General features: G+C 46.4%; 1 protein-coding gene across 2 annotated transcripts in view; it reads right to left on the bottom strand.

Annotated features, from left to right (window-relative positions):
* Window positions 1–993: 993 nt before the first annotated feature.
* Window positions 994–27,934, bottom strand: part of SLC35F3 (solute carrier family 35 member F3) — a 163,915-nt gene continuing 136,974 nt past the window's right edge. For both annotated transcript variants that reach the window (XM_015621114.2, XM_015621115.2), the window contains 5 exons: window positions 13,686–13,905; window positions 7,874–7,999; window positions 5,325–5,517; window positions 3,705–3,794; window positions 994–2,671 (listed from right to left, as the gene is read on the bottom strand). In XM_015621114.2, coding sequence (XP_015476600.1) covers window positions 2,427–2,671; window positions 3,705–3,794; window positions 5,325–5,517; window positions 7,874–7,999; window positions 13,686–13,905 — 874 coding nt within the window. In that variant the 3' untranslated portion in view covers window positions 994–2,426. The remainder of the gene's footprint in view (window positions 2,672–3,704; window positions 3,795–5,324; window positions 5,518–7,873; window positions 8,000–13,685; window positions 13,906–27,934) is intronic.

Here is a 27,934-nt window from a genome sequence, read left to right as displayed (position 1 = left end):
GTTTGAAATCCAGTCCTTGCATGTGTTTAGCCTGTTCTCAGGAAGGATGAGCCAACAGAAGCAATGACTTAGTTGCATTTGGTAAATCACAGTTTTACTAATGCTGCTATCCATTCTGGTGCATAAATTCCCCCCCAATCCATACTGAATGCTTAAAAACCTGCTTCCCTTTTGTTTAAAAGCACGCATTAGTTGCAGTTTTGAAAATGGCAATTGGAGCCTTTTGAATACATACAGACTGCATCAAACACACAACAGAATGAAGTGTGGAGATCACAGAAGATGCCACTTTCTGGGGCTATTGAAAATGGATGGACTACTTATATATTCTTGTCTGGCCTTGCTCAGGGACAAGGCTTGGGGAGGATGACATCCTCGAGGATGACAAAATGATTTGTCCAAAGATGAAATAAACTTGAATCTGGGAGTTTTGAAGGTCAGGTCTCTATGTGTGCCTCTCAATGCAGTTATTGGAGTTGTACCTGTGCTCCTGTCTTTACCCTGTGTACCTGTGCCTTTACCCTCCTTTTTCCAAAGAAACAGATATAAAAATCCAGGGGTGTAATCTCTGTTAACAAGTCTTTAGTGTCTGGTCATCAAGCAGTATGGGTGGGGACAAGCACACAGACTGGACTAGGGCCTGGATATTAATGTACAAATTCATGCCCCACACATGGCCCTAAACACCTGTTAGCATATGCATGTATAGCTGCTCACTGATGCATTCAAATCAGTTTTTCCTTTGGTCTACTTCTGCTGGATGTCTGTTTCCTGACTGGTGCCCAACAGCATTGCTCTAGATGGATTTGTCCAGGCAGTGTAGAGCAGACTTTGCTGTCTTGCACAGATGCACCAGCAGTGCCTTGAGATGCAGCCTTGGTTGCTTTGGTGGTCGTGTCTCTCCCTTCTGATCACTTCAGCCAAATACTACCCACAGCAGAACTGCAATAAAAGTTCAATCAAGAGAAGGAAAAGGATAGCATTGACTGAGGCTGAGTTTAAAATCTTTTATTATTTAGCTTTGCCAAACAGATAATGGAATCTGAAGTTGATTTGCTAAAATGTTTTGAAGTGGATGCCACCCCTGCCTGAGACAAAGAGGACCTCAGTGGCAGCAGGAACCTTAGGCTATGGCAGCAGTTCAAAAGAACACTTTTAATTTTGTATGCAACAATGTAAACTTCAAAAATAGTAAACTATAACCTTTTTTCCCCCCCTTTATACATAGCATGTGATCTATCACAGATAGAAATTTAATGGCGAACCAAAATCGCATAAGTAAACATCCTGGTGCTTACAAGGTTCATAAAAAGTGTTACATTTGATGTAAATATCTTACATTTTTAACTCTTAACACTCACAATTATGGAGTAAAAGCAACTGGCGATTCACCCCCTTAGTCCATGCTCTCAGACTGTACATCAGCAACCACGCTCTTGCCAGCCCCTTTGCTCATTTTCAGTCGGATTGTCCCACACGTGACCAAGATTTCCCCTTCCTCACATTGGCATTAATCAAGCGCAGCTCCACACAGGGGTAAAACCTGTGAAGTGAGAAGAGAACCAGGTCTCCTGCGCTCCAACTTGCAGTCCCCTGGGCCCCACGCTCCCACAGAAGCCACGGCGTGTACGGGAGGCACGTCCTGATGTCGGTGGGAATTTGGGGTCCTTCGGGGCCACGGACCTGAGCCCTGCTTTTGCAAGTGCCTCGCAGCAGGACCTGGTTCTGCGTGGATAAAGACAAGAGTTCTGTAGAAGGCACTGGATTTCTCTTGCATGGTTTTAAATGTGGACTACAGTCATACGCAGAATAAGGAGATTTGGGCTCTAGACTGCTTTCTCTCTATGCTTTAGTGCAAGCATTTTTTGCGCTTGAATTTTCCCTGTTTGCAGCGCAACATGCGCCCACCTACATAGAGTGATTTCTAAATCTTCCTTCCACTCTTCCCCCCGTCTTCCCGTCCCCAAAAAGATTCCCATTTTTTTTTTTTGCTCCTTGAAAACTTTCAAAGTACAGCTCTGGTCAAAAAATAAACATGTGATGTAGCATAGCATTTGTTTCTTTTAAATCACAGTGTGCAATGCATCATTCAGTACCTAATGTACAAAATGTCTGCCCTGCTTTTCATGAAAGTCATTCTTTAAAATAACCTATGCAAATATATTTTGACTATATATTACATTCATTTAAAAAGAGAAGAGAGGTTCTTGGTTTGCAGTTTTTTTCAGTGTACTACTTAAGTGAAAGATCAGATGTGGAAAAAGTACAAGCAAACTGGACATGCCAAGACTCGATGCTTTAGATGGTGATCATATCAAAACTGTACAGGTATGTACACCGTGTTGGACAGGTGTGCTTCTTCCCAAGAAAAGACCTTTGCATCATCATATGTAACGTTAACCACAAAGTTTTGGTAAAAAGAGCATTTAATGAGCAAAGGATGACATGGAAGGGCGAGTTCTCCGGCTTTTATTAGGCAGTCCTGAAGCAATGTCTCCATTCCCTTCAGGAACTTCTTCCTTCTTCCGGACTTTGAGACGTGTGAGGAGCTTTATTACCCAGACATCCCATTCCTCTGGCAAGAGCAACAGGAGGAAGCCCAGGCCAATAATGATGATGGCGATTACTCGGACACTATTGAAGACAATTTCACTTGTGTAGTGGTCAACAACTGTGTGGGATATTGAACAGGTGTTATTACATGGGAAATGACGGTATCCCCTGTCCTCCCCCTCACCTCCCCAGCTCTGAGGGCTGGCTGTGGCAGGAGAACATGGCCATGGGGGCAGTGATGGCAAGGACACTATTTCCTGCTGGGTGACCACACAGCAGGGTATGTCCACCAACAGCACAGGAGCTCCTGCTGAGGAGGAGGGACACAGAGAAAGGGGCATTTCCCTTCCCAACACAGCAGCTCCTGATTTGCAAACTTTTCTTGTCACCCTGAGTGCCCTGTGAAGTAAGAAACCCTGCCCAGGCTGAGCCATCCACACACTCTGGAAGGATCACACCTTTTTGGTAGCCAAATCTGTGGGAGCAGTGCCCAGCTCTTTGTGCACTTAGTCAGCATAAAGCTGGGAGCTGCCACCTGCACCGTGGCACCAGCTGAGCCTGCTGGGTTTTAGGAACTGCTTTAGGTTGGGGCTGTGTCTGCACTCCCCTGCCCAGCCCTCTCAGACTCTGCAGTCTCTTGGCTTTCACTACACTTCAGAAAAACTGTCAGAGAAATGTACCAGGCCATGTCCAAAATTGAATTGTCCAGTGTTCTTGATAAACACCCACAGTGTTATTTACCACAGCAAGCAGAGTTACTAGTACATATCTGCTCTAAAATGTAAGCAATTTTATTAGTTTGAATTTAGTGTTAAGCCTGCCTTGAAGAAATCATTAAAAACTAATTTCTGCTTTATCCATGGGGCTTTATTCCAGCCCAGAGATGAATGTCTTCAAATCAACTTTGTTTTTCAGTATGCAGGCTTCTTCAGACAGTAATTTAAAAACCAATTTTAGGGACTATGAATATTCATGTAATATTATACAATACATATATAACACATAAATAATAAATTTTTAATGAGTGTCATCTATGTAAGTCTTTGAGAGAAGGTGCAAAACATGTTTAATAAATCTATTTCTTTTATCCCTGCTGTGTATTTGAAAGGCCACGGATTTAATGTATTCATTAAAATGCAGAAAAATCTTACCTGCATTCACTGGGACACTCAGTACAATTCCAAGAGAAATCAAGGTGGGGTAGGTAATTGCAATCCCAAAATTTAGTAGAATATTGAATGCTGATGAAGGAAAGAAAAATGTCTTTTACTACAGTGAAATTAGGCAGAAAGAATGTAAAATGAAACACGTATATTTTATTACTCTGTTGTTCAAATAAAGGGTACATCAGCTTCTGTTGTTTTTCCTGAAGACACCAGAGGACAAAGCTCTGCCTGCTGCATGTCCACCTGTCTGAGACATTGCTTTTTCTGGGGAACTCTGTATTCCTCTGGAGTCTAGTGGCAGGATCGGGGTGGGTTTTGGGTACAGCCTGTCTCTCAGTGTCACGTGCAGTAATTCCCACTCTTTACACTGATCCAGTGGTCCCCTTGGCCCTGCTGAAAGACTTAACATTCTTCATCTGGGAGATTTCAGCTGAACAGGAGGTTCTGTCTGGGTGCTTTTTTGTAGAAAAGCTGCCTCCAGTTGCAGGTGGAAGATGGTGTAAATCTAACCCTCTTCCAGACAGGAATTTGCTACATATAATTTAGTACAATGAGATTATAATATCATTACTACGGAATGATTATAATATCACTCCATTGTAATACCATACGCAGTTTGTGGGGTGTTTCATGACAAATTAATAATTGCTTTGGATCAAATTCACCCTTGTTTTAAGGTGATCAGCTATAGCAGACTCAGAAGAGCCTTGCCAATACTGAGCTTGTTGGGAGCTGGGGCTTCGACTGTCTTCCAGTAGTTCCCATTTATTGCACATGCCAGGGATTGCTTGCCAAGTTCTGCACACTCCTTCCACTGAGTCCACTGATAAGTAACTTAAGGTACTTCTGGAGTTGTAATTGTTCTGGGTAAAAGAAGCTGGGACTCAAGACAGGGGTAGAGAAGAGCTATTTCCAGTAGAAATTAATGTTTTAGGAGAGGGGATTCCATCATCCAGTTTAGGCACCAACTGCAGCAGCAAGTCAACACATCTAGTTTAACAATGAACATCATGTTTCTGATAACCTTTAAAACTTAGGTTGGCATCCCTCCCCAGTGGACTCCTTTTGTGGCACAGCAGTGGCAGCAGAAGAGAGGATTGCTTCCTATCAAAATTTCCATCACTGTGCAACACTACATTTTCAAAAGTTTCCTCCTCCTTAGGAGTAGGAATGAGCTATTACTGCAGGCAGCAGAGGCTTTGGAGTCTGGCTTTGACTGGCCTGGTCTAACCTCCTTGCTGTGGGGATGCTGATGAGCCCCAGGCACTGCCCTCCCAGCAGGGCTGCTTCCATCACAGCCTGGGCAAATGTTACCTGTCTCTGTCCCACAGAGTTCATGAGTAGGAGTTAGGACAAGCTTTACAGTTTAGTCCCACAGCACCTTCTAAAGAGAGACACAGTATTTTGGTGTGGTAATAACAGCAGAAGTGAGGTCTACATTGCTCCTAGGAATGGGCCCTCTCATAATACCTCAAGCTAATAATTAAGATGAGAAGAAGAGAAAACAGCTCCAGTATGGGAGATGCTTGCAGTTTCCACCAGTGGCCAGTTTCTGGCACCCTCCTCCACCCCAGGCAGTGTGAGAGCACCCCCCCATCTACTCACTCAATAAGAGAATTGAAAATCCGCAGAGGTTCCCCCAAGGAATGATGTCAAAAGAGCTCCAGTACTCCACTTTGGTAAAATAAAGGATGACAGGAATACAGGTAACGAAGAGGACGTTGAAGACAGCTAACACAGACAGGAATAAGGCAGCTTCTCCAAATTTAGCACTGCCCAAAAGAAGTTTGAATAAAACCTAAGAGAGGAAAATACATGGGTTTAACTCTCTTTCACCACATCCCTGGAAGGCTGGTGTTCTGTTCTGGCCCCTGTGCAGTGATGCTTGCTGGACACTTGGGATGGCTGCTCGTGAAACTGTGGTGAGCAGCTTCTGTGGCCCAGCCTTCACCCTCCTGGCACCCCCTGGAGCACAGGCAGGGACAGCTGCCAACTGAGTCCAGGCAGAAAGGGGATTCAGCACCTTTGTCTGTGCGTGTCCTGAAAGGAAAGGTCACTAACCCTTCAACCCTGGCTTAGACCCTTCAACCCTGGCTTAGACCCTTCAGTCTTTTTTCTGCACCTCCAGAAAACTTGACTTTAAGAAGACTGTGGAGCAGGACAGAGGGAGGGGAGGAGAGGAGATGAAGCAATCTAGACGAAGAGTCTCCCTGCATGAGACATCACTGGTCCAGGCCTTTGGCTGCCACCTGAGCAGTGCTGTGGTGTCAGGCAAGCACAGTCCATGCTGACTAGCTGTCTTTCCACCTTCTCCCTGGGAACCCATCTCCAGGAGGCAGATAGCAGAGCAGCAGACCTAAGCCAAGAGCACAGATACAGCATGGGCAATGAGACTGCGGGGAGGGATTTAAAATCTTCATTTTGTTAGTGGGAGAAGGAAAAAAGGACAGTAGAAGTGAAAGATGTGAGCAGCCCATCTGTGGCTGGGGTCTGCCTGTGGACAGGTCTCATCTGGAGTCTGCATCGGTTTTCACCACAGCTGCGGAGATTCTGTTGGATACCACGGTCTGGGAAGAGTTTTCCTCTGCAGAATAGGCCAGCCAGTGTGACTTAGTGGTTTGTGCTGCACTGGCAGTCCCCATCACCAGTGTCAGTTCTCTCCTTTGCCTACACAGAGCGGGCAAGTCTGCAGGGCTCCCATGCTGGCAGGGCTCTGCCCACTCCCACCATCCCACAGCCGTGCCCAGTGCAGCAGTGTTGCTGCTCTGCAGTGTGGAGCAAAATGTCCCAAAAGCCACTTACTCCTCATTTGCCAGCTGAGGCCAGCGTGTTGTGCTGCCCCCAGAAGGGACACCTCGACCTGTCCTCCTACCCCAGATAGGCAGTGGCTCTGCTGCACATGGTGAGATCTGTCTGCCTGCAGATCTGCCTGCCCCTTTGGCAGCTCATGGACACTGAGCCAGACCGTGGAGAGCAAGAGCAGGGTGGCAGCAGCAGTAGAATGTGTTGCACAACATGCTGCAGAGCTTCATCTGTGCTGGCATGCAGAGCACACTGCAGAGTAACACCCTGCTGGCACTGCCACCACCACCCTCCTGTGCACGGGCTCTGCTGGAGCAGCCCTGACACTCCCGTTCCCAGAAAGAGCAGCAGTGTCACAGGAAGGGAGCACAGCTAGGCTCTGGCTCTTTCCTTTTCTCTGGTTTGGTGGGCCACGTCTCTGGTCCTGCAAGGAAATGCTGTTAGAGGAATGAGCTGCATGGAATTTCATGACCTTCCTAATGCAAGATATCAGCTGAAAAAGTGAGCAGAAAGCATCACAGCATTGTGCTGAGGGGCACAGGCAGATGCTTCTCAGTTTGGCAAGTTTCCCTGGACTGCTGGTGTTAGGGCTGCAGGGCTCTCCTGGCCAATTCCTCTGGTATGACTGCTACAGTGCAATTCATTAGACCAGATGAAGCTGTCTACGTCTCCTAATCTACACATCCAAGCCAGGGTGGGCAAACCACTCTCTACAAATGCTTATTCCTCACTGTGGACTGTGACTCTGAGCACTGTGGGCAGCAAGTGCCCAGAAGTGTCTCAGGCTGAGTGAAATGGCTCTGCTCAGCAGAGAAGGCTGCATCTTACACGTAGTGCAGCTTACCCAGCTGCTTAGGATGAGCTCTTGATTCATAGGCATGTGCTTTGCATTTTAAGGATGTGATTGCATCCATGATGAGCAATGCTTTAAGCCCAACACAGGCTACATATGCCACTGAAGGAGGACTGGCAAAGTGAAGTAACAAAGTGACTTGAAGAAGCTAAATCTCTGCAGGGTACTTCCAGAATGACTGCTTAAATCCAGAATCTGTGGAAAATCCAACTCATTTTTCAGGAAGGTGGGATATCTGTAAATCATCCCTCTGGCTGAGGAGCACTGGAGGAGACTATTTCAAGGAAATAGGAGTTTTTATCCTAAGTGAGAGGAGACATCAAAGCAAGTGAACACCTGAATGCAGTGCTGCAGAACCAGTGTGTTTGTGGCAGAGCTCTCAAACAAGGGCACATGGCACTGAACTGCACAGAGGTTTGCAAGTAAGACAAGAACAGCCAAAGTGAGTGATGAGGGTGACAGGCATCCTTCTGGGGGGAAAAGAGCCGGGTGTTCTTACCTTATAGAGAGCAGACATTGAGGCAGAGCCCACCACCAGGGCTATCCCAATAACGGAGTGGCTGTGAAACCCATCGGCGTACGTCATCATAACTATCCCTGCAATAGCAAATATAGCAGCCACGATCTGGTTGGAGACAAAGAAAACAAGGAAGTGTTACTAGACAACCCCCACGGTGGAGAAGGAGGCAGGCAGATTTACATGCAAGCACAGTACTTCTGCATCGTCTGCTTATGTAGATAATAGTAGCAAGCCTGAGCCAATACCCAGGGAGCAGATGCTGCCTGCCCTCGTGGTTTCCCTGGCTGCAGGGAAGCTGCAGGCAGAGCTGCAAAGGAGTGGCTGCTTTGGGTGTGTGCAACAGGCCAGACTGCAGGGCTCAGGGCCTCTGACTGAGCTGAAGTGGGGATTTAATCTCTGTCACTGAGCTTCCCCATCACTGGGTCCCTGCAGCCTGTGCGTGACAATAATACACAAGTAATAATTCCCTGGAGCTTGCAGAAAAGGCTTTGAGTCCTATTGAAGTTTTGGAGGAAAAAGGTTATAGAAATAAACAGGGGAATAAAATTCATGAAACTACTTTCCAGTCTAGACGAGTCATTGCAAAGAGTAGGAGGAGGGTTTGTTCAGCCAGCTACGCACGCTGCAATGCCTGAGGGGTGTCTCCCAAACAGGGAGCATTCACAAAGGTAGGGGATGTGCTGCCCAGATTTCCCAGGGTCAGCAAGAAACCCCTGGCTTCTCTGGGATTGTTCTGCCAGATACCTTCAGCCTCTCAGGGTGTTCATTCTGGGGTGAATAGGGCTTTTTTGTATGCTCATGCTTCCTTGCTCTGCATGGCTCTGAGGGATGCCCTGCTTACACCACATACCTTTTGGCTGCACAGTCACCGTGATACCTCCCAGATGACTGGGACATTAGTTTATTTTGATCCACAGATGGGTAAGTGTCAGCCATCTGCTCCCTCTCCCAGGACCACACTGGGGTTTTAAGCCCCATCCACAGGCTGCAGCTGCCTACACATCCATGGGCTTCCTCTCACCTTACCTGCTTCCCACCAGAGATACCGGAGCTACTGTGAAGATGCAGGGGGGAAAGTCTGTGTGCCAAGCTCTGCTGCTGCCTGATCAGCAAGATGTGGTGAGCTAGCCTCTTTACTTCTGCAGGTCCCAACCCCAGCAGCACCAGCAGCCTCCTCCCTGGGCTAAGCGGGGCTGGTGCCAGGGGACACCCAGAAACCAGACAATCATCCAGCACATCCTTCCTGCACACTGACATCAATGCCTTCAATCTCACCTAACACGAAAATGGCCTAGTTTTGCAAACAAAATCTTATCAGTTTCTCCACAGGTGTTGCTGTATAATGGCAGGGTGGCATAAAGGCAGAATGCTGATTTCTGACTTGAACAGGGTGGAGCCCAGTACAACCTGCAAAGGCTGGGTATACACACTTTAGATTTGGAGAGGTTCAGATACAGCATCTTGGCTTGCAGCCCTGTTGGCATTTGGTCTCTACATGCACAGCTGTGGGACATCACTTCTAAAGTGAAGTTTTCTGGTGGTGTAACTGGGCCCATTGGTCCAGGACAGACTTCTTTTAAAGGCAAGGAGAGAACCCCCCCTGCATGGCTCTACAGCAGTGTGGAGCAGCTCTCTCACCAGTGTGCTGATGATTGTCAAATAAAAATCCATACACTCTGTGTGGCTTCAGAGGCACAAGAAAAAAGGTCATTGAATGAGACAAGCATAAGGCAGGTGCAGAAAAAGGAAGAAGAAATTTGCCTTCACCCAACACATAATTAAGTGAAGGAAAGCTTTGTGGTTGCACCCTGTGGATGTGAAAAGCTTACAAAGATAAATTCATAGAAGAAAAAAATTCAGTGAATGACTATTAGCTATAGAAACACTGCTTCCATCTCAGGAAGTCCTTGAGCCTCAAATTGTTGGAGGCTGGAAAGTCTCATGAGGAAATATCATTACAGGCTTTTCCTATTTAGATTTTTCTAGGTGTCTACTACAGGCAGCTGCTGCAGGGAGGCTTCTGGGGCAGCGGCACCTCTGCTTTGACTCACTATGGCTCTTAGAGAGCTGCAAGGTCCATGGCTCAGGCTTAGCTGAAAGATGGCAACTCCATACCTTCCTTCAGCATCAGCTGTGCTACAGATGAGTTGACAAAGAGTGGGAGATGCAGCATTTCCTCTAGCAGCTGCTCCAGTTGTGGCTGTCCTCCTTCACCGTGGAGGGGCTTGTCCAGCCTTCACTGGAGGGTTGAGGACCTCAAACACATTTCAGGCTGTACCATCCAGCTGGCACCTACAGGTGAATCAGTGGAGGGAGCCTGCCTCAACCCCCACAGGCAGCTGTAATGCCTCTGCACTGGAAACCTGAGGGGTGCATGCATGAACTGCAGAATGAAAAGTCTCCAGCTTGGCTTTTAACATCAGGAGCTGATCAGCTTCAGAGCACCTTCCATGCCTCCACAGTTTGAGATCTGATAGGTTATGTATTTCCAAGTCCCACAGGCAGATGTGCTTGTCTATATGTTGTGTACATAGGAAGCACTTGCAGGTGATGGCTCTCTTCGATCCTGAGCTGTTTTATTCACCATACCGTGGAGGGAAACACCAAAGTCAAAGATTGAAGCAAATAAATGCAGTCTGCAAACTGTTCTGCTGGGGCAGAGGTCCTTGCCTATTCCATCAAGCACGTCACCAGTGTCAGACGAGTCTTGGCCTCACTTTGCAGTCTCCTGTTGACCTGCCAGGGGTGTCACATACACCTACTCTGAAAGCCTTTCAGCCTTTCTATCAAGCACATTGTTAGTGGTGGTGACAGGCTGCTCACACACCACAGTGCCCACAGATGTCACAGCACTGCAGGGTTTGCAGAGGCAGTGGTACAGACACTCACAGCTTCATTATGTGTCTTTGACAGCTCACAGCCCAGTCAGTCCTTCTCTGGGCACAATGAAGGGCAAGGGGGAAAAGCTCAACTTCATTAGGGGAGATGATGACACTTAAAAGTACCTGAATGACAAAGATGGGAACTTGTAGCTTGCCCTTACATTTAAACTCCAACCAAATTGTGATTGATGTGCTTATTGAGCTAGTAGTTGCACTTCTGAAGGTCAAATAGGGTACTTGTACTTGCTTTAACCCCACTGAGCCTTTCTCACCTTGCCTCTGTCAGTGAGCATGAACAGGGACACCCAAATGTGCAGTCAGAGCTTTGCTGTGGCACTATCCATCCTGCTGCACTGGTGTGGGGGTGGAGCAGAAGCATGGGAAGGCACTCTCCCCCTTGCAGCCTTATCTGCCAGTACCCTCTCAAAGGGTGCTTTCAAGAGGGTCAGCAGCTCTGACAGAGGGTGCCCTGAGGGATCACATGCTTTGGGGCCAGGCTGTGTGGTGAAAATGCTGTCACTCCCAGCGAAGCCCCAGCAGCTGTCTTTCCTCCTGGTTGCCAGTCCCAGGAAGAAGGCAGTGTGTTGGGGTCATCCTGAGGCTATCCCCAGCAGCAAAACTCTTTCTGCCTGCTGCTTTTCACATGGGCTGTACAGAAAGGAGAGGAAAGAGGAAGAAAAGGATTCTCTCCTAAGACTCCATGTCCTCTGTGGACAGGAGTGCCCTGGCACTCCCACTATGCCACACAAAGCTGGGTGGTAGAACTGCTGTGCGGCCATGTGCCCTTCCAATCCCTAAGGACAAGTTGCTCCTCATTCTCATATTGCCACAGGTCAGGATGCCACAACTGTTTAAGAGCAAATAGCCCAGTCTGTCTGCAAACCCCTTCTCCCTGCACCCAGGTTTGTTGCTGGCCTGGGAAGGAGACAGCTGTGTTCCTTCTTGGATTCAGGAGACAGCTTGATCCTTCTCAGGAAGCCCCCCTGCCAAAATATCACAATGCCAGGTTCCACAAGGAGAGGCTGGAACACATGGCAGGAGTATCACACAGCCACCACTGCCCTGGCCCCTGTTCTGCTTCTCTCCTTCATTGCTGCTTTCCCAAAGTAGTGCAGATAGGAAATAGAAGACAGCTGGACATGGCTGGGACCACCACTTGGGTCTGCTTCTCTGCTCCTTCCACTCCTTCTGCCCCTTGGAGAAGGGAGGCATACAGAACAGGATTCATCCCCCAGTGCATGTCCCCTGCCATGGCACAAGGCAACCTGCCCAAGAAGCTGCTGGAAAGTCCCTGACCAGCATGGATGTGCTCTTCCATCACGGCCATGCACTCAGGAGAGCCCAAGGAGCACCTCTACTGCAGCATGCATGCACCCATGTGGGTATCCCTACACACACAGGTTGGATTCTATCCCTCCATGCCACAGCCATATTCCAGGGTGAGAGATGGCACATTCAGACTGAGCAGCGAGCTGTAGGTGCAGACTGCAGTGGTCACCCCTCCATACACCATCTCTCCTGGTGTCCCACCAGTGCTACAGCTGACAGTGCCACAAGAGAGATGAAGACACAAAAAGACCTTTTTTTATTTTCATTTATCTAAATGGCCAGCACATCCAGCTTTGATAACAATGAGATAACAATGAGACTTCCAGGATCATTTCAGGATATCCTTGCTTTTGCTCTCAAAAAACACTGTGAGTTTGTTTTTAGGGTAGAGCTACTTGGGCAGAGGGGTGGGCAGACACCAGCTGGCCACACCGAGCTTTTGGCAGGTACATTTTGCAACCATCCCCTGAGCAGCCTCTTGGCTGCCACCACAGAAAGGCTGGCCAAACTCTCCTGCCAAATTCTCCTGCCAGAGAGGAATACTTCCTGAAAAGTTAACTCTCAGCTGCTCCAAGCAACAACCTCTTCTTAGCACTACCAGCCCAAGCAGGGAGCTCCTCTAGTGGGCAGGAGACAGGAATAATTACAGTTATTGCTGTTGATCTTGATTATTAATTAATATTAATTGGTAAAGCAAGGAAGGAGGGACCCACTGGTGCCTTTTCCTTGCAGTTGATCTTGGCCCTGGCAGGAGCTCCTTGGCCCCAGGCTGGTGGGTTACCCAAATATATGCTGAGGGCTGCTAGAATGGCAGCAGGGTCAGCAGGGAGCTGAGGAGTGATGAACCCCCTGCACGTGGCTCTGTTGCTGCTGCTGCAGCGGCATTTGTGTGGGATGCAGAACTAAAGGTGTAAGCAAACATTTGGGGTGCCACCAGAAGAGCAGCCTACAGCTGCTGGCCAAATTCAAGTCCCTGTGGACATCTTCCACATCTTTCACGATCTTCCATCAGTGACACAAGCAGACACGTTTCGGCCACAGGTGGGTGAGGGCAGCCCAGCTCTCCTCTCCTGTCTGCAGCTGCTGCTACCTGACACCTGCAAAAGATAACTGTCCCACCCTGCAAGCCTGCTGTCACACGTAGAAAAGTGATTATTAAATCACTGTTAAATTCCCAGGATGGGACCAGAAGTGTGTAGCCAGGGCTTGCGAGAAAGTGCAGTTAAAAACAACCAGGCCTGGTGTTAGCCTAGGAATCATCTCTTGGAAGGCATGGGCAAGGGCTGACACACCTCCACAGCAGCACAGGGACAGCACATATATCCTTTGTGCTACACTCTGGAGCAAGTTACCTCTTTCCTGATGGAATATGCACAGAAGCATTGGAGCCAGGGGCTCCAGGAGCTCACAGGCACCTGGGACGGCTGCAGGGAAAGATGCATCCCTGCTCCACAAGGACTTCTGTGCCCCTGCAGCTGTCTGCATGGCTGCTGCTTGACCCAGCCAGCAGGAGGCAAGGGGTAAAGGAAAGACACAAGGGTGAGGGGGAAGAGGGGAGACAGAGATAAGGAGTCACTTACCCTCACTCCCATGAACCTGTCCCTCAGAACGATCCATGAAAGCAAGAACACAAAAGCTTTGTTGCAGCAGAACAACACGGAGACATCCGTAGTGTTTATTTTCTTTATTGCATGTAAGTAAAGGTAGTTTGTGAGTGTCCAAAGAACACCAAAGGGTGCTGCCTTGGTAAAAAACACCTTCAAAGTCAAGCCATTGTCTCCAAAAAATCGGCAGCACTCCCTAAAACAAGGAGAGAAAGGCAGTGTTATTACATAAGCCAGTCACAGTCTGCAGCAAATATATGGCTTTTTTTTGCTCCTCTTCTTTTCCTTTGGGGAAAGAGAGGCACACACCTTAAAGAGGAGAAAAAAACCAAGTTTCAGCTTCTGCTGCAACAGCCAGCACCTGCACAGGGTACAAACAGGCAGGGGCTGCAAACATGGGAGGGGGCTGCAAAGAAAGAGCAAAGGGAGAGGTGATGACAGGAGGTGAAATCTCACTCTTTCCGCCAGTCCCATCACAGTGAACATTTTGTGGGGCAAAGCAGGGTGGGGCCATCCTCCTCCCTTCACCCCTGTGGATGCTGAGGGCCCAGGGTTGGCAGCAAAGCCCCTAGCTCCCCGCTCCTGCCATGGGAAGCTGGTGCCCATCTGATCTGCTGTGTGGGGCTTGGGAGAAGCCTTGCAGGAGCCCGGTCTGGGGCTTTTCCACCCAAGGGGTGGGACCTGGCTCAGATCTCCAACAGCATCAGGGCAGGAGCAGGAGGGGGCAGCAGGCAGCTGCCTGCTCCCCCTGAGGTGAGAATGTGGCATGGTAGCACCTGGGAACAGGCTGGAGCAGCAGTGGGGAGTCAGGAGATCATGTGTGCAGTCCAGGCTGGGGATGCTGTGAATCCCTGAGCAGGTTCAGCCCTGGTGCAAAGAGCAGAAGCACCAGCAGTTTGTTTGTGTCCCGAAGGCAGCAGTGGACAACAGGACACAGGAGCTGATGGGGTACAGCCTGGCCCTGCTGGCAGGACTGGCATGGGGGGGAAACCTGCCTGCAGCCTGTTCCTGCCTGGCAGCAGAGCTGGAAGCTGCCAACTGCGTGGAAAATCAGGAACACAAAGAAGGAATGAATCAGCCTGCGGGGCTGGGGCTGTGGCCAGCAGCCTGCAAGGTGTGTGTGGGGCAGCCAGCACAGTGCCCTGCCTGCACTGCCATTGCTCACTTTCAAACCTGCAAACTCCCCAGAACCCTGAAGCACTTTATTGGGGTGTTTTGACAAAACCTGAGCAGAATTAAATTTCCTGCTGACAATGATGGAGGAATACGTTTTCACTGCTGTCATGAATTTCAAGCTGTTTGTTTCCTGAGACTGGGCATGTAAAGATCATTATTTGGATGCCAATGAAAGCATTTTTTTGATCCACTTTCCCAGAAGACAGGGCTGTACCAAATGAATACCCAAAAAAACCCCATCCATTATTTGAGCCTCATCAGATCTACATATCCACAAGTCTACATCAGCCTGCAGCCCCTCTGCTACAGCAGGTGCAAGACTGCAAGGTAGAGGAAACACATTTTTTGTGTTTACTGGACTTCGTTGCTTGCCAGTCCCTTGTATCAAATCATATGCAGAACGTACCCATCTCTGGATGTGATGACCCTGTACTTTGGCTGCTGTACATGGACACTTCAATTTGAGCTGCTGGTTCTGCATTGTGTTGTTCAGTGTTCCTTGTCCTCTGCAAAACTGCCTGCTGGCAGCAGCCTGTTCCCTGCCAAACCTGTTCCCTGCCTCTCTGAACCAGTAAACGAGCTGCCCATCTGCACTACAAACCACAGCCCGACTTCCCCTGTGCTGGGGCCGTGCTGGGCTGTTCAGGGATGCTCACGACCCTGACAGATGCTGCCTGTGCTCAGCATGTGGCCCTGATCCATTCTCCCCTTCCACAAACACTCTACCCACTTCAGGTCTGCCCTTCAGTCCTGCACATCCTATGATGAACAGCAGATGTCAGGGCAGTGACTGTACCAGCCACTTGCCACAGGGGACACAGGGAGTGCAAAAGGAAGCAGAGACACACTGAAAAAGCCAGTCCAAAACTTCATTAGAGGCTTAAACCTGCTTCCTAAAACACCATGGAGGGTTCCACTGCCAGAGTGTCATAGACAGTCAGCCTCATGCTCTGAAAACAAAAAACACAGGCACAGTTTAAATTAAATGACGTGAAGCAAGATTAGTATGAGAGGAACAGGAAGGCTGTACTCAAATGAAAGGACAAAAATGGAATTTATGTTGGGATTCATCCTGGGGAAAAAAAATTCCTCCTGCCAAAAATCTGTTCCCCACATATAGAACTGGCTATCGCTATTTCATATACAGTAAAAATGTGTGCTTCTACTGTCTTGTGGGTCTGATTCTTCTTTAGTAAATACCACTGGGTTCCTATGATACCACAGCCTGGATCCCTGAAGCATCCAGTGTAGTTCCATGCTGCCCCAAAGGACAGCCTTGCCCTGACATGGATCATGACCCTGAGCTTCAGTGCTCACTTTGGGAGTGTCTCTCTGCCCTATACAATAATGTTTCCTTTTAGCTGTTTTGTCTGGCTTCACCAAGAGTGAATTACTTTTCGTAGGCTGGCTCCAGCTGTCAAAGGAGACCTCCTTATGGCAGGGATTTCCTTCTCCAGCACAGAGCTGTAAGGAAGCTTCTCCCCGGGGACTCCTGGGGCTGTGGGGGGTGCTGCCAGCCATGCACCCACATCCACAGTGAACCCTGTTGTTCCAAACAGGGGCACTCCTGTAGATGGGTTAGATGGCTGCCTTGGACCTGGCATCCTCACTGAAGCATGAGGAGCATCTGGGAGAATGTAGCGTATTTCGTCTATGTGCCATACAATAAATATGTATTATAGAGAGTATATAGAGAGTATTATAAATAATACTCTCACAATTAACTGCCTCCCCGGTTTGCCACTGCTTACTGGGAAAACTGGTTTTCCCTTGGTGCCATAGCACAGCTTGTGAAGATATACCAGGAAGCATTTGATGAAGAGTTTTCAGTGAGTAACTGTGGATAAAAAGTTATGGGAAGCAAGGCAGGACTGTGGTATAACCTCTGCTGTAAACTCAAAACAGTCAGGGATGGCTCCAGAAAAAACAACCTTAATCTAAAATATTTTGTCAGAAGTTTTGAACACAGATGTTCCTGCTGTCCACTTATTTCTGTGCCCAGCACAGACATGGGCATATCCACTATGTTAACCCCCACACTGTGTTAAAAGAGGAATTGTCATCCTAGACTGACCAAACCTATTCCTGGTCACATTACCAGAAATCCTGCACCTGCTGCTCCCACCTGCCTCCTCAGCCTGAAAGCTGCTTTGGTGCTCTCTTGATTATACATTTTTTACCTTGCTGGGAACACTATGCTTTGCCCATGGAACAGTGGGACTTTGGTGTGGACAACAGCCAGAAAGGCTATAGGGGAAAGTTGGTGCAAAGTTCATGTGCACCCTGGCCCTGTGAATCCCCAGGTTGTGCTGAGCACGGCTCCTCTTTGGCAGAGAAGCCGCCCTGCAGAGCTCCTCTGCTGAGATGATCTCCCCCTTAATCTCTGTAATCCTCTATGTGAGGAGTAAATTCCTGCAAGTGCCATGCTGTGTGCAGATAGTGTGGCAGCACACAGCAAGGAGCTGTGGCATTGCAGGGTGTAATGCTGTATTTTTTTAGATAATCTTCCTGCATTATTTTCCTTGATTCTGCCATCATGAGCTGGCGCTCCATTGTAATCACAGCCATTGGTTTAAAATATAAATGCAAGGCATTAACAAAGGCAACAGCCAAGGTCTGTGTAAGACTGGAATGGAAATGTCAGAGGAAGGAGACTGGAAGGGAAACGTTCTGGCTTAATTGTTGCAGCAGCAATATAGAGAAGTTTGCTTCCACCTAGAAGTGCCATGTCCATGTTCAGACACCCTGAAGGCTGCTACGGTACTACAGGAACTGGGGTAAAAGATACTACAGAAAAGCCTAAGGCACAACAATCTTCTCTTGGTGTCTTAACTCTAAATTGTTTGCTGGTTTCTTTAGCTTTCATCTGCTATATCTTGTTCTTCCTCATAACTTTTTTCGTGTGTGTCTTCATTAACCCAGCAAATGGCAAATTAGCTCTACTCCATTAGGCAAGTCTCCAGCACAATACTAGCAAAATAACTCCATCACTGGAATCAAGCATCCCCAGTGAAGTAAACCAGTAGTCATCAGTGCCAAAATGCTATGCTAAGTAAGAGTTAATTATATTGAAAGCAGGTGTTGTAGTTAAATAAAACTTGCAAATGAAATATGACAGTAAAGCTCCACTTTTTCCTCACCAATTTCACAATTATATATTTAACACTATTCACCATCCACTGCCTGTTTTCTCTTTAACCATTGCTAGGCTGTCACAATGTTTCCCTACTTCTCTGAACCTTGTGCAAATGAATTTATAAAATCTTTCCAACACTGGAATGAATGGTTTTTTTTCCCTATTTGCAAAACCAAAATCCCACCTATGAAGAGGAAAGGTAGACAAGAACCAGAAAAAGTACACACAGTGTGTTGTCCCAGGGCAGGGGTTTGGTCTCTTGATACTCCCTGCAGAACAAACCCATGGCAAAAAAAATTGTAAGCCATTGAAACTGCCATTACATCTTTGGGAAATTTGCAATAAAGTAGAAAATTTCTGGGAGTAATACACATCCTATGGGAATACTTTGGACAAGCCAGTTATTTCTCCTTTCCAGACTGTTAATTTTTGCTAGAATCTTTTCATTTTCTCAGTGCTCATACTGGAGCTTCTTCCTCTTCCTCCAAACCAGATTTGGATCTGCTGTTGCTCTTAGAGGGTAATATTATTTCTTTGTAGACTGTGCTTCTTACTTTGACCTTGAAAGGTCTGTACCTGCAAATTGAATTTGGCTAAATTGCTTCTGATTTTCAGCAGAGTGAGCATCACCTCCCTGGAGCACAGTAAAGCCACCACTGTGCCAGTGAATCTGTCTTCTTGATTAGAGATTGGCAGGCAAAACATGTTTTGCTAATCCCTGCACCAATTAGGCCTGCATGGATAAATAATCTGCAGATGTGCAACAGTCTTACATTTTCTGCTCAATGTACAAAAAAAAGACATGGACTAAAATGTCATGCCATGTCTTCTGTGAGGACTCACAAGCCAGTTGTAGTAAGCAAAAGCAAAGCAGACAGACAAGATGAGTTGACAGTAATAGGAGAGAGGGAAACTAGACTCAAGTCTAATTTTGCCCAGTGAAAAAAACCCACAAGGAAGTTTTTTGTAATTCATCCTGTTAGGACCACAGCATCTCTCATGCATTAAGCTCACAAGTGGAGGTAAGTATGACTGCTGTACAGATAAAAAAATGCAAGTTAACTCGATATGTTCTTCAAGAATGGTGTCCAGGAAAGTAGTGTTTTGCAGAAAAAAGGATCATGCCTCCAGCGTTGCTTCCTTCCCCTTTGAGCCAGCACTGACCCAAAAGGTAGCCATGACAAAATTGGCTGCTCAGGTGGGTGGATTTCAAAGCAGTGCAAGAAAAGGGTGAGGTAATGAAACCCATTTTACAGATGTGCCAGCTGGGGCACAGAGAAGCAAAATCTCTGGGTGCTTTAAAGTGGCAGGATGAGGGCTGCCTGTTGATTGCACCTTCAGAGATATGGGGATTTGCTTTTCCTGCATGTTTATTTTATAGCCAGCTCCTGTTACTTATCAAGACAGTCCCTGAGTGCCTTTTTCCTGAGTCACCACAGGTTCACATGCCAGCAGAACAGTTGCACAGAGGCTCCTGTGGTGTGTCCCAGATCATAAAATGCTGTGAATAAACCCGCTAGCCTCAGCACTTTGCAGAGAGATGCCCAGGACTCCTGCCATGGCTTTTATTGCCCCGCTGCTCTGAGGCTCCTACAACAAAACCTGTATACCCCTGTCTGAAGCTTTCCTCAGGAAAACTGCTTCCAGGTGCTGGGAGGGCACAATATTCTCAGTTTCCATGGGGCAGAGGTCTGAGACTTGTCCTGGGTGTGCTGGTGTGCCTTGCCCTGCTGCCTGCAGTGCCTTTGAGGAATGCTGCAGCCCGTGGCCACAGACCTGTTGCTCCTCAGAGATGTCTGTATTTATCCAGTCCAGTCTGTCCATGCTGGGGAGTGAACTAGGGCTGCAAACCCTAGCCCTTCCTAGGGTTGTCTCTTGTTATACCCTTCCTAATGGGAATGGTGGTACTGCAGCCCTGGAGTGACTGCACTGGTTTCCAGAGACAGATGTAAAGGGTGGCTTATCTAAAATATTCTAATGGCTTTTTAATGCCCATTGTCACATGCTTATTTTTCTGCAAGCAATTATTAAATGCAAGAAATTACCACAGAAGCCAATCAAGCATACAGCTGCCACTTTTAAATGTCTGTGCCTGTGACTGACTTGATTACTTGTTTCTGCACTTAGTTTGGGGCTGGTGTTCTGCCTTTAAACTTTTATCTGTTCTGGGAGTTTCCAGCTCATTTGCAGAAAATACATTCTAATAGGTAATGGAATGAGAAAATTGTTTTCTCTTAAATTAAACCAAAAATAAATGAAATAAGAAATCCACAGACTGACCTTCTCTGAACTAGAGAGACAGAAGCAATTGGTTTTGCTCAGCTCTGTGCACGTGCCATCCTAGACGTTTGCACAATAAATGGTCCCAGGAAATGCTTAGCTATGGATTTACATAATACACCAGAATGGCTCCAAAAGAAGCAAATAATACAAATCTTACAAACCACCTGAATACATATTTTCAAGACAAGTCTTAGAACAGACTCAGAAACCTTAATGAGAGACTGTTTAAACTAACATATAAATAAAAAAAAAGTTTAAAAGAACAAGACCGAACCACATTTCAGAAAATCCAGCAAGTATTCCTGGCAAGAAGCTTTTAATGTGACAAGATACCTTCAGCAGTCATGCATCTGAAATTATCATGAATTATCCAACGTTTTTTGCCTTTACACCCCAGAGGTACCCAGAGCCTGAAGTACTTTATGCTCTTCTAGACAACTGGCATTATACAAATAAAATGTAAGACTGTTGCTATGTGCGAGCTCCAAACACCCACAGACCAGGCAGGCATCACACTTGAACACAAAAATGAGCTTTTTAGTTACACTCAAAGACTGCTTTGAGGAGCATCTTTTTTTCTTAGCCCAGGAGAAATGCAGCCCTGGACTTGACCTGGTGTAGCACTCAGGATTGGCCTCAAATCTCTGTTAGAGCCCAGCAGAGCAGTGGCCCCGAGGGGCTCACACTGGTCATTCCCCTCCACAGCCACAGTGCCTGAAGCTGAAAGGGGAAGGAAGGGAATGAAAGCTCCAAAGGCTCCTGAGGGTTATTATGCAAGCAGAGGGACAGTTCCTGCTGGTGTCTGAGATGGGGTTGGAAGATGAGCTGGAGGGAACAGACCCATTTGCACAGTGGGGTGGGATGAAGAGCATGCTGAATGGAGTATAGGCAAAGTACTGCCAGCTCCAACAGCACCATGTACAGCCAGGCACAGGCAGCCACGGCAGGCTGTGAGGAGCAGTTCATGATCTGTATGGAAGCTAATGACAGTCCTTAGGGAGCTGTGGAGCAAGCTGAGAAAATGAGCAGCACCACGTCATCAGACAGCATTTACTCAAGAGTTCACAGAAGCCCAAGAATGAAATTTGGAATCCATAACAGGGCTCTGTAATTCCCTTAAAACAGCCTTCTTGCCCAAAGCAAATGTCACATTGATTCTTTAAATCTGATTTGTGCAGTGACTATGGCTGGCCATAAAATTTGAAGATGACCATTGCTAGTTAAAGACTGCACTGCTAGTTAAAGACTGCACCTCTTCCTCATCCTGGGTTCATCAAGGAGCAACAAGGACAAGGAATGCTCAGTTCAAGGAGCATGCTGACATAGCCAGGTGTTGCAGGCACTTGCAAGTATTTTCATCCCAGGAGACTGGCTGGTGAGTAGGTGTCCTTAAGGCCTAAGCCCAGCAGGAATGCTCCTGCTTGTACCATGCACCTAATGACTGCTGCCACCCTCAAAAACAGGATGCTGACTGCTTGTAGCAACTTAGTGCTGATGAATTCAGACCTTCCTGAGGATCTCCCACTGCACCAGTCATGTGGAAGTGGCCTGGGGCTGCTGGGTCTCCAGAGGGACCTTTCCCCTAAAGGCTCTTGTTCCTCACTTTTATCCTCTGCAGCTGCAATTAGAAAACCCCTTGGGGCTCTGCCTGCCTGAAGGGAAGGCCTCTCACCTCTGCAGGTGCAGCTTCTCCCAGACAGAGAGCAGCACAGCAGCACCTCAGCATCACCAGCATCCTCAGCCACCTGGGCCCAGCTGGGGGGACACAGCCCCGCTCTGGGGGACATCCCAGCTGTCAGAACATCTGCTTCAGGGCCTTTTTCCTTGCCCACTGCAGGTGGGTGTTGCACTAAGGAGCAGGGGCTGTGTTTTGAGTGGCTTGGGAGATACACTGGCACCAAAGCCACAACTAAACTGTGTCCTGCCTGGCCCAGTGTGAATGGATTTGCTACTGTTGGCCTTTCAAATGTTAGTTAATCAAACTGTTTTTTGGAAGAACCACTGAACCACAAACCCACATTACTTTTAATGTAACCCAAGTGGATTAGGCAATTCCCTGCAGGTCCCAGCAGTCTGGAGAGGCTCTTTATGCAATGCTTCAGTACTTCATTTACTGAGAAGATGAAAAGCGTGGAAAGCCTTCCAGGAAAAGCACTTGGAAAGGGCACTAGGAGGCAGAATTTGAGGTCCATAGTGATGGTTTATCACAAATTTTCAGTGTGAGCTTGGACAAGTTCCCCAGCCAGCCTGTCCCCCCTTGGCAGTGGGGTATGAGGGTACAGGCTCGCTGTTATTTCCCAGGGCTGTGTTGAGGTAAATGCAGTCAAGCATTTGTGCGGCATTTGGCGTGTGGTGAGGGACAGCATATACAAACTGAGGCAGAGAAAACCTAAACATTAGACTCTCAAGGCTTTGACTGCCGGAGTCAACATCATCACTGCTCTCCATCATCATCCAAAATTTCCATTGACGTCAGTGGATGTTCTGGGTGTGAAAGGCCTGCAGACTCTGAAACTGTGCAGCAATTGCTTGTGGATATCTTAAGCATGGCCTGATGTGATTTATATCCAGCTTGTCCTCTTCAGCTGTGACCTGAACCACTTAGTACTTTTTGGAACAGACAGAATGAAACTTTTAGAAGAAATTGGCCAGCTGGCCTCCTGTAAATTGGATTTTTGTAGTGGTTGGCATAGGCAGACCAAAAAAAGTATGCAAGAATAAAGTGCTTTTCTAGTAGTTGTTGTTTTGGCTTCTGTGCTTTGCTGATATAGAAGTACAGTGCTGATAGGAGGGGGAGCAGTGCTGCTGTGTCTTGGGAGAAGGAACAAGACAAGAGGCAAAACAAAGAGGAGAGAAGTATCTCAATGATAAAATTAGCTATGCGAACACCCTGAGACAGCTGTTACTGAAACACATATATATACCCTCACACACATATTTCATTTGCACCTTTATGCCTGTGGATTGTCAGGGAGACTTTGTGTGGAGATGTGGCTCCAGCTGGGCAAAGAGCCCTGTAAGCGCTTACACCTGGCACTGCCAGCCTTGGGCCAAGGGCATAAAATAATTGACTTCATAGCCTAAGTACTAATTGTTCAGTGCCATGATGGGATACTGGAGATAGTTGGGAACAGGAAAGCACACTCAGTGCCTTTTGGTGTCACTTGGTGAGTCAGGAGATACCAAAACACACACCATTAACTTGGCAACTAGTCTATGAAAAGAAAGAAAGCTATACAAAAAATAAAGCTGAGAGTTTGCTGACATAACAGAGAAGCTGACATTTACAATGCACAAATTGCCCCTAGATGCATTAAGTAAATGGGATATAGAAAGGAAATAATCTTTTCTAAATTCTTGTATTTGTGGTCATTTTTAGAGTACCTCCTCTCAAGAACAGGTGAATCTTTTCTGTTTGAAATTTGTCTGCCTTTTTAGTTGCGTTGCTGATGTCCATTTAACACAAAACCAGAGCACTCTCTGCCCTGTACTCTCTTACTTTTTGTTCTACAGCAAAGTCATCCAAATCCTGCACACAGCAGCAGAGCAAGGAGGGGACCATGGAAGTGGAGTGAGGAGGTCTCAAGACACTGTGATGGCATCTTCCCTCATCCCAGAGTCTGACTGAACAGCACAGAGCACAGCAATCTTTGAAAAGTAGCCTCTGAAAGATTGAGAAATTCAGCAGTCACATGAGGTGAACGAGTACAGCTGATGAGTTTGGTGCCAAAAAGGAGGGATGTTAGAAAATACGATGTCCATTGCTTCTGAGATTGAGATTTCTAAGCAGCTTTGCTTGTTTTGACCTTTCTCCCAACAGAATAGAATAGACTAATCCTTCAAAAAACTTTGATGTTGCTAGTTGCATTAAATTTGTGTAACACCTTAGTATACGTGCCAAAACCAGAGCAATATGTAACAGAAATTGAATGGCTTTCATCTCTGCTACTAGAACATTAAGGTCTCTCAAGTGGCATACAATAACTGAGAATGGCTTGAAATCAATTTCCTGCTGTCCAAGGGAAACATGAAATTTCCCATGTAAGAACTTTGTTGTTTGAACAGTAAACATGCAGATTAAAAAATACTGACACTTACTGTATTTTTAAGGGACTGGATAGTACAGAAATGGAGCCATAGTAGTTGAAATGCCAAGAGAATGTACCCATGAAGGATTAGGCAGCTATAACTCCAGTGAAGAGCTGCAGGAACTTGCGTGGTTTGGATTTTTGAGGGTAACATCTCCTCCACAATATTGTTCTACACATGTTGGTTAAAAAGTTGCACATGTTTATTTTCATTTAATTTCCAGTGAAACAAAATGCCCATTCACTGAATCAGAGGCTTCTGAAGAAGGGTACAGGTTAACAAAAAAACTTACAAAAATTCTGAAATAAGTTTTGAAATTTTTTTATTTGAACGATTTAAGTCAAATTTGTCTTTTGAATTCCGAATGAATATCAACTAAGTCCATAGTGGAAAATAATGGAAGTGAACAAAATCAGCAGAAAATAATAACAAAAAAATGGCCAGATCATATTTTACTTGAAATGTGGTTTTATTTTCATTTCTCACCTCTGTATACTCTTGGATTTTGCCTATCACCCACTTAGAATAAGATTTCTTTTAAAATTTCAGAATGCATCCTAGAAAGCAAAGTATAATAATGACCCTTTATATGATGCCTTAACAACTCTTCTATGTGTCTGCATAAAAGGCAATGCTGACCCAAGCTTAAATGTCAAGAAAGTACTTTCTTAAAGAGAGGGAGAGGAATTTTACCCTCCATAGCCTTACAATATAATTTATAGTTATTTTCATAAATAAGACCTGCAGAGGAAATATTAAAAAGAAATAATAAACCTGATTGTGCACATGCCAGTTTATAAGCCTTGTCTCCAAGGAATTTTGTCCTCCCTACTTTTCAGAGTTATAAAGGAATCTGTAAAATTACATGCAGTATTATATGAGGTTCCTATAAAAAAACAAAATCTTCTCTGATGATTCTTCTCAAGACACAAGTGTACAGAGCATCAACTTCATTTTCTTTCTGAGCATGAGGCAGGTTTATAGGATAAATACAAGACACGGTTGTCTTTCAGTCTTCTTGCACTCTGAGGGGTTGACATCTTCATAGTTCTTTCAAGCTCTTTTTATGCTTATGGATTGATGGGCCAACATTCTTACATGGTTCAGAAGCTAAATCTCAGTTCCATGATCCATAAATCCATAGGCTGTGAGCTTTTCTCCTTTGTATGCTCCAAAGAAGCGAGCAGGATACTGAGTTTTGTGATAGATCCTTCCCTCCAGAGAGGAAGCTGAGCTACTGCAGAGCATTTCTAGGGACATGATTTGTGCAGCTCAGAAAATATCCATCTCCTTCCCCAGACACCCCAGGTGAAAAGTCCTTGACATTTCAGAGCTGTGGAAGTAGGTAATCCTTGCCTTTCCTCCTCTGCTCAAGCCAGCAGCCTCCAATTCCAAAGAAACTGCAGCTGGTTTTCTCCTTGAGAGATGTGTCATTTGCATGGGAGAAAGGGCTACCTGTGGGCTGGGAAAGCACAGGATAGAAAAGGTATCTGCTGAGGTCTGCCATTGGCAGCCACACGCCCACCTGCATCTTCTCCGGCATGTGGCCACTGGCACAGGAGAACTACAAAGCACTCCATAAACAGCAACCATCCTCCAGCAGTGTCAGGAATGACAGACTCCATCAGAGCCTTGCCTGACGATGCTGGTGTGAACTTGGGATCCAGAAACAGGAGAAACAGTAAACACATATCACAGGTTCAAAGAGCTGCAATGCCCCTGTTACGCGTATTGTTGCACCGGTTGGATCAGGTCTTTAAAGCAGATGTCAGCTGCCGTGGCTACTGAGCCTCATGCTCATTTGAATTCCTGGGTGGTGTAGCTTTATTTACCTGCCTGGTTCCTACTGGAAGTGTGGAGTGGCACATGTGTGGGTCACCCTTGTGCCTCCACTGTTGGCTATTAGAGCAGCCACCTTTGGCGCTGACTTTTCTTCCAGCTGCTGTCAAATGTCCCACTCTGGATTTTCCAGCCAACATCCTCCTTAGACAGAAAATAGTAATATAAATACCTAATGGGGTAGCCTTCAATTGCTTCATTCAGAATGGAGTAAAGCAAGTGTGATATTAAAAAGAACAGAGAAGAAATATAAGAGAGAGATTAGATAGAAATTAATTCATTCTACAAGTAAGCAAAAGGATTATGGCACTGAGGTGATTACACTGCTTAGACATTGCAAGATCTATCTGAAATCCCTGGAAAGACCAGAAATGAGAATCATGGTGGGGGATACTTAAGGTAGTTTCAGGTTTGCCATATTTAAAAAACAGACTTGAATTTGAGATGGTAGAGTCTTAATGGTGCTTGTGACTAAAAATTGCTGGACGCTACGAGAGTCCCTCTGAACAGGATGCTAACCATTATTATTTATGTGTTTGGATGGAACACACAGCTGTTCTTTAGAGGCCAGGCGGAAATTTGTTTTGAATCTGAAGCCTTCCACAGATACGATGCTTCGGAGTGCTCGTCTGTGTGTTTTGAAATGTTATATTATTTATATGAAATATTTTATATTTTTAAGGTTTTCCTCTGACATGATAAGAAGTAGTGAAACACCCAAAGTCTTTGGCAGAGTCTAGTGCCACAGAAGTAGGAAAATACAGAGCAGTTGCATCTTGTCATTGCTGTGCATGTGTGGGGGGGAATGTCAGTGTGGTTTGGATGAGGCTGTTAAGCACACACTGCTCTCCTTTCTAGTGACATTTTTTATGTGCTTGTTCTTTTTATTTTATATTTTTATTGCCTACTAAATGGTTTCTTTTGGCTCTGCTTTGTGTGAACTTCAGTGCAAAGAAAACAGTTCTGTTCAGAGAAGCACTTTGCAAACTGCCCTGAGGAGGAGTGAGCTGGTACCTTGCGAGCATGTAATTGCTAGCACCATCCTGATCTTGGCTGTGAATCCATACATGAGGATTTCAACCCAGTCATTGCTGAACATGCCCATTTACTTTGTGAAAGGCTGAAAAACAGAAAGGAGCCCTTATTTGTAATGGTAATAACATAGGAACTTTTTGGCACAAGATGCTGAACTCCTGAGGTAATGAACTGGAAAACCCATCTGCTGGTCCAAATGCCATACTTGTCTTTTTGGGAACAAAATTACTGAAAGACTAATAAAGCATAAACCGTCCCTTCCTTCTCTGCCCAATCTGTGTCAGTGAGGCGCTCACTCAGAGGTGCCTCAGAAGAGATGGACCTGGATCCCACAGGAATTACCACCCTGGGTCCAGCCAAGCCCTGTCCTATCTCTGGCAGCTGCTGACACCAGGGACATGGCACATGTGAAGAAACCTGTCCCCTGGCACAAGCTGCCACTTTCTTATCTTTCTCTTTCTGCTCTCATGCTTAACCCATCTTGGATGAATTAGCCATGTACCTTTACTCAGCCTGTAACACAAGTGTATCTCCCAGCAGTTCAGGAGCAGTGAAAATTAATTAAAATTTCATTAGTTAAAGCACTCTGAACCACTCAGGTATAAGTACAGAGCCAAAGTACTGCTCTATTTTCTTTATGAATCCCTGTCGTAAGCTCCTGATTATC

Source organism: Parus major, chromosome 3 (assembly GCF_001522545.3).
Source record: "Parus major isolate Abel chromosome 3, Parus_major1.1, whole genome shotgun sequence".
Taxonomy (NCBI): domain Eukaryota; kingdom Metazoa; phylum Chordata; class Aves; order Passeriformes; family Paridae; genus Parus; species Parus major.
This window is presented reverse-complemented; position numbering and strand designations above follow the sequence as displayed.